The sequence below is a fragment of the Scardinius erythrophthalmus genome, assembly GCF_964197995.2.
Source record: "Scardinius erythrophthalmus genome assembly, chromosome: 20".
Taxonomy (NCBI): Eukaryota; Metazoa; Chordata; class Actinopteri; order Cypriniformes; family Leuciscidae; genus Scardinius; species Scardinius erythrophthalmus.
The window spans coordinates 6,140,568-6,156,855 of record NC_138240.1 but is presented as its reverse complement, the minus strand read 5'-3'; the positions used below and the strand labels follow the sequence as shown (position 1 = coordinate 6,156,855).

The window sequence follows — 16,288 nt, the reverse complement described above, 5'->3', positions numbered from 1 at the left end:
AATATTTTAATTTTCATGTAAAAAAAAAAGAATGCATTATGCAACGATTTCAAATAGTAGCATGCTACATTACTTTCGCATGACTTCATTATATATACTACCATTCAAAAGTTTGGGGTCAGTAAGTTTTTTTTGTTTTGTTTTTAAAGAAATTAATACTTTTATACACAAGGATGCATAAAATTGATCAAAAGTGACAAAATTGTTACAAAAAAAAAAAAAAAAATTTTTAGATGCTGTTCTTTTGCATCAAATATTCCTCAAAAAGTAGGCCTAATATCATGGTTCCCACAAACATTAAGCACCACAACCATTTTCAACATTGATTACAATAAGAAATGTTTCTTGAGCAGCAAATCATCATATCAGAATGATTTCTGAAGGATCATGTGACACTGAAGACTGGAGTAATGGTGCTGAAAATGCAACTTTGCATCACATGAATTAAATGACATTTTAAAATATCTTACATACAAAACAATTATTTTGAATTGCAATCATATTTCACAATATTACTTTTGAATGGTAGTTAGGGTTAGGTTTAATCCTAAAAAGAATAAAACACGTTTAATTTCCCTTTTTTTATTTATCTATCTTATCTCCTAGCTGACAATAAGGAAACAGATCACAAATCCCAACAGTTACAATGAAATTGAAGGTCAAGTAACAGAAGTACATTGCATTATGAGATACAGTATGCAGTGAGTGCTATGTTGTATTCTGGACATTTTGGAAGATAATGTCATAGATATTCAAAGACTATGCGTAGAAACAAAGGCTTTAGATGGTTCACTCTTATTACTGTGAAATTGAATGAATGAGGGGAAACTGCAACATGCAATATGGCGGATTATGTGCCTAAAATATACACTTTTTAATGCCTTTTGAGCATAAGAAACAAGATTTATGATTAGTGGTGCAACAGATCACTAAACTCACAGTTCAGATCATATTACGTTTTTTGAGTCACAGATACGGATAGGATCATTTTTCACTTTCACAAACTTTCACCCTATGATAGTTAAACTAAGCAATTAATCTGTGAATCACATGCGCGCCAAACCGTGGGGCCTGGTTCAGTAAGGATCACGGATCAACTGTTCAAGTTCAAGTCAGATTTTATTGGTGATTTCAACAGTGTTGGGGTAGTTACTCAAAAAAAGTAATTAGTTACTAGTTACTAGTTACTTCTGTAAATTGTAATGAGATTACTTTACTAGTTACTGCATTTGAAAAGTAACTTCACTACTTATTACTTTACTTTCCCATTTCTTAATTTACCCTGTAGATACCGACAAACATCATAGCCCTATCATCACTTAGCCTGTCCAAATAGTGTTTATAAATGTAGCCTACAAAATGGCATGTAAAATATGAAAGAATAATATACATGTCTGCACAAAGAAATATGCCTCACTGTAAAATCCACAAACAACAGGATAAAGGACAAATGTCTGCGGTGGTAGACACATAATCAGGGCTGGACTGGGACAAAAAAAAAAAAAATCGGCATTTTGGCCATAATAATAATAATAGCACACTAATATACATATATTGTAAAACAAAAGCACTGAAAAATAAAGGAAACTTTCATAATTAGTTTTGTACTAATTTCTATACTTGAAAGAGATATAAGCACATAATCTTTTATTTTGACGGAAAACATGGTTTACAAACGCGTCTCATTAAATTTATAGTAAATTACGGTAATCGTCAACTATGCAGATGTGGAAATAATGTATTACTGGGTAATGGGTTCCTACACTCATGACATTCCATACACAAAAGATAAATATATTTGAAATATATTTTCAGAGTATATTTTAGAATATATGCAAATATTTCAAATTGGCCCAATAAATATATTTCACACTTAACATCATATATTTTAGTTGTATTTCAGAATATATTTCAATATATTTGGAATATATGCCACATATATTTTGACACTTTTGGGGATCCAAACAGAAAAAAAGTACATTGAAATATATTCTGAAATATAACAAAAATATATGATGTTAAGTGTGAAATATATTTATTGGGCCAATTTCAAATATTTGCATATATTCCAAAATATACTCTGAAAATATATTTCAAATATATTTATCTTTTGTGTATGGGATAGCCTAAGTGTTTTGAAAGTAACTGTTAGTTCTGCTTACCGCAGGCTCTACACTTTCTCATCTCTGTCCTGATCCTCCTCACTATCCTCATCATCAGCCACAGGAGCTGATGAAGGTCATGCTGCTGCAGAAAACATTTTGACACATTTTACAGCGTCTGCTTGAAGGGCCTGTGTCTATTTTTCACGCTATTTCTCTGCACATTCCTTGCGTTTCTTCTCCATCTCTCAGACTATTTTGACAGATACACACTGACACACGTGCACGCTCGATCAAAGCCCAAAGGGGGAGGTGTTTAAAGATGTGATTGGACCAGCCCAGTGTCAATCAAGAAAAGATCCAATGGGCCACGGTGTTTCATGGACCGGTCAGCTATCAGGAAAAAAAACAAACTGACACCAGAGCCCGTCTACGGAGAGCCTGCTCACTCCCTATTAAGCCCTGTTGTACCGAATTTTGGTTGTAGTACCACCAGAGTTCCACTGGGGGCGATCGCCATGAGTGCAAAATGAATGGGAGTCAATGGGGCTAGACGGCTAAATTTGTCTCTTTCACCCGATTGCCGTTGAGAAATCTCAGATCTGATTGTAGATTTTGCAAGTTCAACATGGGTTATGGGTTGAAAGTTGAATGAACGAGTACTTATGTCCTTTTGATTTCTTACAGGCTGAGTTGTTGTTGTCCATAACACGCTAGCATTCTGCTAATGAACGCTGATTGGTCAGTGAAGGACTGATTACGACCAGAGATACCGCTTGATGGCATCGTGTCATCCGAAGCGGGACCAGAAACAAACAAAACGAAAACTCTTCTAGCACGTGTGTTTACCTGTGTCAGCTGTGTTGTCGATGCCTCGAGTGAAAAGAAAGTGCAGAGCGCGAAAGCACCAAAGTGACTGAAGGATTGCCGTAAAGCCGTATCTCTGGTCGTACATGTGTATGACGTCATTGACACTTTAAAAGACTTTTTAAAGCAAATAAGTGACTCTAAAAAATCTAACACCCAGCAATGTGTAATTTATTTGCATTTCCTTTCGAATACAACATTCAAATTACTAAACAAAAAATTATATCCTGAGAAAAGTGGATTTTTATTGGTATAGCGCCATAGACCTCCATTCATTCTGCACTCGTCCTGTGAGCGCCCTCATATGGAATCAGAGAGGAACTGCAACCAGTTCAGAAGCCGGAAGTGTACTGAGAGTGAAACTTCTCGCCATATTAGACATTCTCTGCTGACACAGACTTTTTTAACTAATGCATTACACCGGCACGCACTTACTTAACCCAGCGCCACCAATTAAGCAAAACGAATGGGCCGCCGATGTACGAGTTTTATGGTCCGTTAAGAAGAAGAAAAAAAAATAAGAGATGTCGACCCAAAAGGCACGTCCGCCCACTGGGAATCTCCCGGTAGTCCCGATGGCCAGTAACTTGCTGCCTGGGCATACAAAGTACATTTCACGCGAATATTTTTGTCCTTTCGAGCAATAAACTGAAAGTGATGTGAATATTGCCACTGGCCGGACCCCCCTGTCTCCGTCTCCATTTCCCGCTCCCCTTCGCACCAGCAGCTACGTCACTCAAATCTATGAAGGTAAAACAGTAGCAAAACTCGAGAGCATGTAAATGTGAATTTGAGAACTTGTACAATAAATATTCGTACTTGTACATGAACATTTACACTCACAGCTCCAATGTGAAAACCTGTAAAATAAAAATCTGAAGTTGAATGTTGAAATTTGCACTCGCAAACAATAGTCACAAACCTGTATTCTGAATCTGAAGCTGCAGACAAGTAGACACAAATGTGTAAAATGCCATTCACAGAAATACAACGACAGACACAAACTTGTAATATATATTTTGCGTTTAATCTTACGTTCACATTCGCGGTACTTCCTCAATTAAGCACTTGCAGCTTCTCAAATCTGTCACTGCAATTTCAAATTTCGCGCCTTGACTTTTGCTACTCTTTTCGCGATATATCAGGTGCAAAACTAACTTGTGCACTTGAAACTCAGAGGCGGTGAGAGGGAAAGGGGGGCGGGAGGAGGGGGGGTCAAAGGAGCCGTTTTATTGGTTGGCACCTAGCCAATGAAATGGGAGTTCGATGATGTCACGAAACCCGCGTGCACTGAAACACTAACATGGCTTAATGCATTAGACTGATATTAAAATAAATAAACGAAATTATCAAACTCAGTAGACACAATGCTAATGCATACTACAGAAAAGCAGATGAGCACAGAATATGACGTAAAACATATGACGTATGCCATATATATATATGCCCTAAATATATATGGTAAAAGACACACACACACACACACGTACGTATATATATATATATATAATTTATTTATGTTTTTTTTTTTTTTTTGTGTGTCCAACAGTTAGGCTAGGGTGAATATTTAAAACATTTACATTTTTCCAAAGCGACTTACATTGCATATTAAGGTATACATTTTACATTCTTATCAGATAATTTAGGTGCATTTTCATATTGCAATGGAATTGGCACATATATATATATATATATATATATTATATGAAGAGTTCAGATGCAAAAGCCTCTAAATGCCATTTGAAATTTTCTTATAGAATGATCATTTTTATCAAGCTTGTATATTTAAGTTCAGTAATTTCACTTAAATGATAATTAATAGGTAATCTTCACTGCCATTTAAGTGAAATTATTGAATTTAAATATACGAGCATCTGAACTCTTCGTATATATATATATATATATATATATATATATATATATATAAGCAAATGTGTGTTCAGTGCAAATAAACTTGCTGCCTAGTGTTTTATTAATAAAGTAACAAATTATGTGTTTTTTTATTGTTTTTAATTTTTATTTTATAACTGTTGGTCCATTAAGCCTCATTAAGCGTTTTCTTGGGTTTCGAGGAAAACGTACAATTAAACGCGTTGCGTTCATATTCTGTGCTCAATTTTTTTCTGTATAGGCTATATGGTGTTTCCTGTATGGTCTTTTAATACCACTGTCTCAATTAAACGCGTTGCGTTCATATTCTGTAAAACTATTCCAGTAAAACTAATGATATTTCATAAAAATATTTTCCAAGCGTTTTAAAAAATAGCTGATACATAAGCATAAATGTTTTCATTGTGGCTGGCGTTGTTCATTGGTGAGGCATCGACCAATAAAATGACTTCATTCCGACCCCAGCCCCGCCCCCGACTCTGCTCTCTCAAGTCTGCATTCACAAGTGCACAAGTGAGTTTTGCTACAGGCATATCGCAAAAAGAGTAGCAAAAGTCAAAGCGCTAGGATTTGAAGTTGTACAGCCAGATATGAGAGGTTGTGAGTGCCGACTTGTGGTTGTACAACGAAACTGAACTAAAGCACAAAGATAAATGTGTAGTACACAATTGTGCCTGTCATTTTGTTTATGTAAATGACACTTTTGTAACTATTAATCTGCAACTTCGAATTCAAAACACAGGTGTTCTGAGTATTGTCTGTGTGTGCAAATCGATAGATGCAGCTTTTCACATCAGAGCTGCAAGTATAAATTTCAACTTACAAATACAAATATTAATTTTACAAGTTCTCACATTCAAATTAGCAAGCTCTCGAGTTTTGCTACTGTTTTACCTTCATACAAATCGATCTCTATGACAACGGTGCACGCGCGCGCACACACACATACACAGACAGACATGCACGCAGCACAAACAGATCAGAGCTTTACACGCAGGCAAAAATGGCTTGGGTAACGCAGGAAAGCGCGTTCCTATAGTCTAGTAAAGTAGTGTAGTTACCGATATTTTTAGTGTAATGCGTTACTTTATTTCGTTACCCAAAAAAGTAATATCGTTACTGTAATTCGTTACTTTGTAACTCGTTACCCCCAACACTGGATTTCAAATATGAAATTTAATTGTAAGTTTGGTTAACAGCTTTGTCCAGCGCTTCAAAGCTCTAAATATTATCCAATTTTAATGTTATTTTTAATGTGATGATTTGTAAACCTAAGTTCAAAGAGTAAGTAACATAAGTAACTAAGTAACATGAAAGACAAAAAAGACATGAAATTACCACTATACCCAATAGATTAGACATTTCCACTCCCTAATATGTGGAAAAAAGGAAGTCACAAAGTCTCATGAAAAACAAAACCATTTCTTCATGAGACTTTGTGACTTCCTTTTTTACTCATTTTTATTGAGGAAAATGTAAATATTGTACTCTTGTTAAATGTACCATTGTATAGCATCAATAAAAATGAGTTTTTGGGTTTTGCACGTGACTGTTGTTACTAAAAGTCAATTTTATCTGCATATCAATTCAAGCTCAGTGCATTACTGTAAAATTTCCAATTAACAAACATTTAATCCAATTAGTGTAACTGCACTTATTAATGCAAAACCATAGTAATTTTATGATTAAATTAACTTTTATGATACATTTTCCCCCAGTGCTACCGCCACCATCTGTTGAGCATCAGTGGCACTGGTGCTACTGCTCTCAAATGTTAGTCTGGTGCCCTGACTCTGAATATTCAATACATCCCCCGGCGCTAGTCAGAAACCGCAAAAAAACAAAATCTGGAGAAGTAAAGGTAGTTTAAAACAATTCCTGAGCAAGAGGATAGACCTGCTAGTCCTTGGAGACAGCAAAAAATACATCTCAAATTACAAGTCCAAGCACACTGCTGGGCCCTCCACATTACAACAACATATAAATATGAATCTCTACCATATTACAGGCTATCGTGAGTTACTGAGCAATATCCTGCACAATGCTGAGTCCAAAGACTGCAGTGCTACGCAGAATTTTTATGGGCAACACAGGGCAATAGGTGTGGTCATATTGTTGAAAGGAAAATTAACGGTACGGTTGTTACAAGGCCCTTTTCTGTTGAAATCATCACAATACTAAATGCATTATGTGCAAATGGGACCACAGAATAATTGGCAAAAACACAATGCAACTGAAATATGGCTCATCAATTTTTATGAGTACTAAATAAAAAGTAAGTTACTTCCAGATATGTAAGCAAGCCGCTTGCATTTGCATTAAATATTAGGCTGAGCAAGGAGTGTGTTTGAATAAACGAGCAGCTTGCCGGAGGGCAGCGTTATCTTAGACTCGTGTTCCTTCTGCTATGCACACACAGATAACTATTCCACACTATAATCTACATACAAAAGCTAACATAGTGGGAGAGCTATCAATGTAATTATTCATTTCCCTTAATGGGAATTTCACTAAAAGTGAATTAAACAAGTCCATAAATCAGCTATCAACAGACAGAAGCATTCTGTGTCTTTCTGTGACAGTCCTGCTGTGCTGTACCGGTAAGTACCGGGTATATTCGGTGCCCGCTGATAGACGTTTCGATTTACAGTGTTTGTTAAAGCGTTGAGCATTGCAGTCAATCACAATCATATCTGTTGAGCGCGTGAACACAATAGCCTATCAGAGGTGCTAGTCAGTGAGTTGGTCAGAATCCGCTGAAAACGAATGAGGTTTTGCTTTGTTCAACATGAGCCGCACACTGTGTAAACACAATGTAAATAAGAGATTCATTGTACAGTTAAGACAGTTTTATTACTACAGGAGTTTTCAGGAGAGTGCAAAATGCAGTGAGCTTGCTCTTTAGAGATGAACAGCCTTAGCCTTAGGCTAGCCTATATCTTGCTTTATGTTTATTACCCATTCACAATCTGAATACAGGTTTAGTTTTTCATGCTGCTGGGTACACTGCAAAGTTTCTGGATTGACAACCATATTTAAATGCATGACTGAATCGGAAACTGCGATGAATGACAGTGATAACCAACGAAACGGACACTTTTCTTTTTTTAAGTACTTAAAGGTACAGTTAGTATGTAACTTTTTTGTTAAAAATTAAAGGATTAGTTCACTTTTAAAAAAACTTTTGCTGATAATTTACTCACCCCCATGTCATCCAAGATGACCATGTCTTTCTTTCTTCAGTCGAAAAGAAATTAAGGTTTTTGATGAAAACATTCCAGGATTTTTCCCCATATTATTGACTTCAATGGGACCCAAACGGTTCAAGGTCCAAATGACAGTTTCAGTGCAGCTTCGAAGGGCTTTAAACGATACCAGACGATGAATAAAGGTCTTATCTAGCGAAACGATCGGTCATTTAAAAAATAAATTAAAAAGTTTAAGTGAAAGTTTAAGTTGCTCTGTTCTGTGATGCGCGTTCGTGACGTCACGTAATACGCAATTACGTTGAAAAGGTCACGCTTGAAAAATTTCTGTCCTGAAAAAAATTTTCTTTTAGGCTTTTTAATATTAAAGCACCCAGGATACGCACACAAAATGGGCATTTTAAACAATAAACTGACACAAATAAATTTGAATATGTGTATATGGTCCTCCCGCACATTTTTAAACACGTCAAACGTGACCTTGTCACGAATGCGCATCACAGAACAGAGCAAGGTGAGCATTTGTGCTTATAAAACTTAAACTTTATTTATTTTTTAAATGACCGATCGTTGCGCTAGATAAGACCCTTATTCATCGTCTGGTATCGTTTAAAGCCCTTCGAAGCTGCACTGAAACTGTCATTTGGACCTTGAACCGTTTGGGTCCCATTGGAGTCCATAATATGGGGAAAAATCCTGGAATGTTTTCATCAAAAACCTTAATTTCTTTTCGACTGAAGAAAGAAAGACATGGACATCTTGGATGACATGGGGGTGAGTAAATTATCAGCAAAAGTTTTTTTTTAAAGTGAACATCCTTTAAGTGAGTACAGTTCCTCATGAATCTTTCTTCCAAACCAAGCTTTTGTCTTATCCTGAATCCCTAGGGTATACCTACAATAAGTGTTTATATTCAGACTATCTTAGACCGAGCGGTAGGGCTGGGCAATATGGGGAAAAAAAAATAAAAAATCATATCTCTGTATTATTTGGCTAAATGGCAATATATGGTACATATCTCAAAGTCGGTATATTTTGAACTATGAAAACAATTATAGTGAATGTAACCATACATGTAGGCTGTTACTGTATGTCTGTTACTGTGGCTCATGTTATTTGACCGAGAAGACACCAAGTTTGTCTGGAGGCATCTAGTATCAGTTTTGCATGCTCTGTCCCTTCTGTTGAATGAGATAAAAGGTGAGGAAAGTGGCCACACCTCTCGTCCACTCATGTTACAGCAGGAACACCCACTGTGAGTCCACCAACTGCTGCAGATTCCCCTGAACAAGCAACTCAAACCGTCTAGATAACAACCACACCCAAACACTAACAGCTTCATCTTTCCCATCACAGAGGGCAACTCCATCTGTTTTTTAACATCATCTTCATTATGATCTGCTCATAATACAGCAATTTATATTTTCTGAAGTGATGAAGTCATGAACACTTTAGTAAAACTTTTATATACCAAATTTAACAGAACCGTTTCGAAAAACAGCTCAACGATTCTCAGTTAATTAAAGTTTAGGAATTTTTACTTAATTTTAAATAAAATAAAAAATATACTGTAATGCATACTGATTGAGAGAGCATCACTACCATTACCATATAACATATAACTTCATATGCAACATTTAGTTTGGCTCAGTATGATTTTTTTTTTTTTTTTTAAGAAATTGGTACTTTTATTCAACAAGGACACATTAAACTGATCAAAAATGACCATAAAGACAATTACAATGTTACAAAATATTTCTGTTTCAAATAAACACTGTTCTTCTGAACTTTCTATTCATCAAAAAATCCTGGAAAAAAAATGCATCAGGGTTTTGACAAAAATATTAAGCAGCACAAGCGTTTTCAACATTGATAAAAATAAGAAATGTTTCTTGAGCAACAAATCAGCATATTAGCATAATCAGCATATTCTAATATGCATCAAATCAGCATATTAGAATCATTTCTGAAGGATCATGTGACACCGAAGACTGGAGTAATGACTGTTGTATTTTTAAATAAAGTTTAAATATATATATATATATATAAAAATACAAAACTGTTATTTTAAATGACTAATATTTAACAATATAGGCTAACTGTTCATGACTGTATTTTTGATCAAATAAATGATTAGTATTTAGTAAGAATCTTCTTTTTCAAAAATAAAAGCCCAAACTTTTGAACAGTAGTGCAAGAACTAAAACAAAAATAATAGCCTACAAATTACTCAAATATCAGTTACATTATCTGGAGGCATTATTTTAAAGCTATTTTAATATCTTGTGTAACTTGCCCCTGAAAAAAAAAGGTTTTACCCTAAAATGTTTTTTTTTTTTCATTTAAAGTCACTGTGAAATCAAAATGGACCATTCTTATTTTTTATGGAATATTGCAGTATTTATTATAAATTATTTGTCCATGCACATCTTTTTTTTTATTCATGTGCCCTCGTAATATTGAATCAAAATATTGTCCCCTCCCTCTTGCAGCGACGTCTCTTCTCTTCTCTGATGTTTAACCTGGCGGGAGGGCGGGACAACCCGTCACTCACATCATGAAATCCACCAATAGCAAACCACAACCATCCAATCGATTCCTGATGGACAAAGTCTCACCCTACATTGTTTCTTGTTCGAGAAGCCGTTTCACTCGGATATACGTCACAACAGGGAAGAAAACATTATCGCAACTTCCTTTTAATGGTGACTTTAATAAAAAAATATTCACTATGATCGTAGTATAGATTTTGACCCCCTTCAATCCTGTAAGAGTGTGTGCTCAGGAATCTGGACAAGAACAAGATCTAGGACTAAAGTCAATGTCAAGTTAACAACCTAATCAAAACCTTCTGACAATAACTTCCAGATACCGACATAATATTGAGATAATAGCAAGTTATCTGTATATTTCAATGAAAACAACTCATGCGGTCTTAAAGACAAATACAAATATCTGAATATAAATGTTTGTTTTCAAGACTGAAATTAGGCTATTGGACATGGCTAGAAATAAACTCCCATAAAGGCAAAAAAATGCCTCAAAAAATTAATTCCATATGCAAATATTACCAAGTATATATAAATATTTATATATTTATAACAGTACACTAACAGCAGTGAATCTCCTGCACGAGAGTTCCTCTTTATCAAGATTAAGCAATGGCCCAGTATAAAATCTGATCTACAGGAAACTGTCCAGTCATCACAAGCTCACATTCACGCGGAGTCAGATGAACTGATTCTGTCTGTGACCATGAAAATCCAAACAACCTGCAACGAAGCACACTCAGCAAACTCTGCCCAGAGTCAGACTAAACAAAAGCCCCAGCAAAGACAAAGACAAACCTACATGCCAGCTTTAAGAGCTTTTAATTAAATAGTGTTTAGAAAACAACCAAAACTTGGCAGGAAGTTGTGTTTCCCTTACATAAATTACAATTGCAACCATTGTATAGTACATTGATAGATTGTACATTTAGTAATTATTACAATTATTACCATCACAACCAAATTATTTGGCTATCATATAGTGTAAGCTTTTTGTTTTTGATGACAATGGATAATAAAACAAAGTTACCATAGTATTTTGGTGGCAACTATGTTTACCATGGTGAACTTTTGTTATAGTTGACATTAACCAACATTGACTTCGCTACGATAAGTGGTTTCATAACATGTCCAAATAATCTATTATGATCTAAACAAGTAATTTATATTTACAACATTTTGATGACCTAAAAACGCAAAATACGTCTAGGATGCCAAGCATGCTGTCAAAATAGACAGCTCTCTAGGGTTTGACACACATCCATAGAGTCCAGTAAACAAACCAGCTGGACTGAGCCGATATATTAATATAAAATGACATCTGCTAATAAAATAACACACTTTATAGCTACTTTATAAAAAGAAATAAATGATTAAATTCACCTCCCGGGAACCTTTTGGTTTCTCCTCCAGAAATGAATCCTGTTGTCGGTGGCCATGGCGAGAGGACGCCCAATTTCACTCTGAAACAGCCATGAAACCGAACACCACGCCGTCAACTGACATGTGCAGATATCCAAAGGTGAAAACGATATGATTAGTTGTATTGCCGCGTGTGCCTGACTTTGTTTTGATTAGTTATCGCGAGTATTTTGCCAACACAGAATGTGCCCACAGCGGTTCTGGATGGACGTCGCCATCTTGGAGGTGCGTGAGGTCGCGCTGTGATTGGCTGAATTGAAGGACAGGTGCAGAGGAGCGGACCAATGGGGTTCGAGTTTTATTAGATGGAGACGCGTATTTAGTTATATTTTGATCTCTGCAACGCCTACATTCTCAAATGTTTGCTTGTAATGATGTTTGTAAATTTACACGCTATAGAATGTACAGAGCAATACAATATTATAGAACATAAAGTGGACATGGACAATAGTGCAATACTGAAAATACAGGAGGGAAAAGAAGGGTCTTGGTGTCTGCATTCCAAAGGTTCCATAATCTCCTGCTACCAAAGTTCCAGAACTTTGTATCGCCCCTCCTGATGTTTGTTTGTAATTCCAATTCCAAATGATTATCCTGATAGATTTTCATTAGATCCTATTTGAATTTGGTTTCAATCACCAAAACAAATACTGTCATGATGTATAAATACTTCACAATTAATATAATTGTAATAAATAAAATAATAAAATAAATGTGATTAATAATAGGTTAACCATTATGCATTACAAAGTATTGATGAAAATGTAATTTCGCAGTTCCCCAATCTGAACACTAGGTGGCAGCAGTCACATATAAATCAGGGTGCTCTGCTCAAGTCTGACTGAAATACTTGCTACAAGTTCCTCTACTAAAGCCTATAATTGCTGTATTCATGTTACTACATTATTATTAGCAGAACTATTAATAGACTTTTTATATCATCATGTTTTTTCAACAATGACTTTCTTTATGCTTTATGGTATAAGCCCACATGTAAAAAATCTAAATTTTATAATAACACATGATTTTTCCCCCTTTTTATTATTTTACTATGTTGAAAAAACTAAAATTACTAAAGCTTTATCACTCTGTTAAACCACAAAAATGGCATGCATTTACTAGAAAGGTGATTGTTAATAAACTAAAAGTACTTTTTTTGTGTGTGTGTGTGTGTGTGTGTGTGTGTGTGTGTGTGTGTGTGTGTGTGTGTGTGTGTGTGTGTGTGGTAACACTTTACAATAAAGTCACATTATTTAATGCATTAACTTACATTAACAATGAGCCAACAACTTGTAACAGTATTATTAATCTTTGTTAAGGTTATTTACTAAAAATAGAGTTAGGTCATATCAGCTCAGATCCATTAAATAATAATAAAAGATAAAACTTGATTTTGATAACGTATTAGTAAATGTTACAAATCATTTTAATGAAGACTAATAGATAAGTATTTTCACAGTTTTTTTTTTTAAATATTGTATTTAATTAATGTTAATAAATGGAACCTTATTGTAAAGCGTTGCCAAATTTGTTCTCTTTATTATAAAAAAGTTTGATACTTTACTATTAAGTATTTTTTACTTTTCAGTCAAAGAACAATAGTTAAATCATGTGTGTGCATTAAAACATGTATGTCATGAATTGATGATACTGTACTATATTATAATTAGATTAGTAGTCGCATGCAAGGTTAACGTTTCTATTATTAGAATGATTAATAATAAAAAAGGTTAAAAAATAACAACAGCTGCAGATGCGTGCACAAAAAAGCAAATATGCCCAGGACAAAGCAATTATGCAAACATCCTTAGTGGAAAGTTGGAAATGATGCTTCCTGTGAACTATATTCCTAGAACCTGAGCACTCAAATAGCTTTTGCTATTGTTGTTCAACAAGGGCCTTTAAAAGAGAAGAACTTCCTCAACATTCATACAGTACTCTCATCGCACTGAGTTCATTGGGGTTCATTTACAATGTCTTACAGCGCTGATAAGTATTATGTTTGTGTCCATAATGGATGTGGAAATGAGCGTTAAATGCTGTGAATGAGTTCACTCTGCTCCTGATGTGTTTGTGTTTGAGACCCTCCCTGCTGAAAAGTTGCCCCCTCGTTAAAGTGCTTCCTTTGAGTTCATTCAGACTCGTGACACACACACGAAACAAACAGATGAAAGGTCACGCTGCCTGCGTCCTTCAGGAAGCCATGGCATCTGTGGAATGCTGCTTATTTTCCTCCTAATTCCCCTGTGTTTGTGTTTTTTCATCAAGTGAGCTCAAAGGCATGTGTGTGTGTGTGTGTGTGTGTGTGTGTGTGTGTGTGTGTGTGTGTGTGTGTGTGTGTGTGTGTGTGTGTGCAGTTGGTTCCTCAGCGCCACACACTCCCAGAGTCGGGTTATCAAGTGCATGCAGTCGGTTCTGTCTCATTGGTCAGCAGACTGAGACAGGAAGACTTGAAAGACAATATCCTGCTTCAGCAGCATGTGTCACTCTTCTCCGGAGGGAAATTGCAGGGAAAAACTCCACATAAGCACTTCAAAGCACCCAGAGGAGAAGGCTATTGCTCTGATGTAGTTCTTTCATAAGTCACGAGACTTAACTGAGATATAAAAAATTAAATAAGATGCAAATTAAACTACTGTTGACATAAGTGAGATTATTGAGCTATAAATACAGCACACCGTCCTTTAAAGGTAAAATATACATGAGTTGTGAGTGACTCATAAATTTGGTCTCAAATATGCAAAACTCTGGCCTATGACAGATGAATTTGACTAAACTCTGCCCTGATTCGGAGAAAAGCTTATAGTGAAAACTGATGTCAATCAAAAACTAGCCATTTTCCTTAGATCGTATTGATGTTCCGTTTGCCAATGGACATTTGTTGAGAAATGTTTGACTACATTTCCAACTTTTTTTGACGTATCTGAGACGTTATCTACTTCAGTATTTATTAATATTTTTAATTAGCTTTTATTTGTGAGATTTTTCAGTTTTTTATATTAACTTAAGTTTTAGCCTTTTTTATGTGCTTTTTTGTTATTTATATCTATATAGCTTTAATTAATATACTTTTTTTTTAATTATATATATATATATAAAATATTTGTCTTTTTGTTTGTTTGTTTGTTTGTTTATTTATTTATTTATTTCAGAGTTCATTTTTTTGTCAAGTGTTAGTCAACAATAGCCACATGTGTGATTACTGGGATATTTTTGACAGGATACAATATTGTAACTTAAAAAAGTAAGTTACCTGGTTGCCTAAAAATGTTGAGTTTATTGAAATTAAAAATTTGAGTTAATACAACAAAGGAGATTGGTTTAATAAATAGAAACTCAAAATATTATGCTATCTGAACTACATTAATTATATAAGTTGATTTGACAAAATATAAAAAGTTGTGAAAACAAATCATGAAAATAAGTTTTTACAGTGTACTTGCTCATTTAAAATTGCATTTTAATCTCAACGCTATAGGAGAAATAAACACCTCAGCTCAAATAGTAGAGCATGGTGTTAGTGGAAATGCTGGTGGTTTATTTGCAATGTTTTGTTTTTTTTTTGCCAAAAAAAACAAACAAACAAAAAACTGATAAAATGTAAACAAATATGGACAAATGCATCTGTTAAATAGCCTACATCATGTTTTTGTAAACGTGACAACTCTTAAAGAGATTTAATTTATGATATTACTTCTGGGCATATAATAAACACAAACTAATCTTGGTGTTTTCTTTTATGCAGTCCTTGCAATTTATTCAGAACTGAGGTACAAAGTAAATCAAGCTACAACAAGCCTGGAATCAATAAAAACCTTCATTGTGCTCATTTCATCAGCTCAATGAAAGGATCTGAACTAAAGCAGATTCTTTCTCCTCAATGAGTACCATGTTGTTCCACCCCAAGGCCTGACACATTAATATCGCCTTCCATAAGGAGTGTGAACACAATAGCTCCCTGCCAAGGACATGTAGTCTCCGTCTGTGCCACCCACAGACTGAAGAGAGACAGTTAGTCTCTGACTCCATCCGGCTCAAAGTGTGTAAGTGTGTGTGTGTGTGTGTGTGTGTGTGTGTCTCAGCTCATTATACAAGAGGCCTGGTTGAGACTGGCACCGGCGGCGGAAGCAAGCGGTTGGTCGGAGTGGAAGTGCAGGAAGTGGGTCATGGAAGAGGGGAAGTAGGTCGCAAGAGCACTGACTGGAAGAGTAGAGGAACTGAGGAAAAACCGAAGCACACTCCACCTCCTCTT

At 35.2% G+C, this 16,288-nt stretch overlaps 1 protein-coding gene across 2 annotated transcripts in view; it reads right to left on the bottom strand.

The window, feature by feature from the left end:
* tbc1d22b (TBC1 domain family, member 22B) overlaps positions 1-12,277 on the bottom strand; it is a 58,680-nt gene extending 46,403 nt beyond the window's left edge. Inside the window, exon 1 of one of the 2 annotated variants that reach the window (XM_081349914.1) lies at positions 11,998-12,277. In XM_081349914.1, coding sequence (XP_081206040.1) covers positions 11,998-12,053 — 56 coding nt within the window. In that variant the 5' untranslated portion in view covers positions 12,054-12,277. The remainder of the gene's footprint in view (positions 1-11,997) is intronic. The other variant, XM_081349913.1, reaches the window with a different exon arrangement.
* Positions 12,278-16,288: the final 4,011 nt, after the last annotated feature.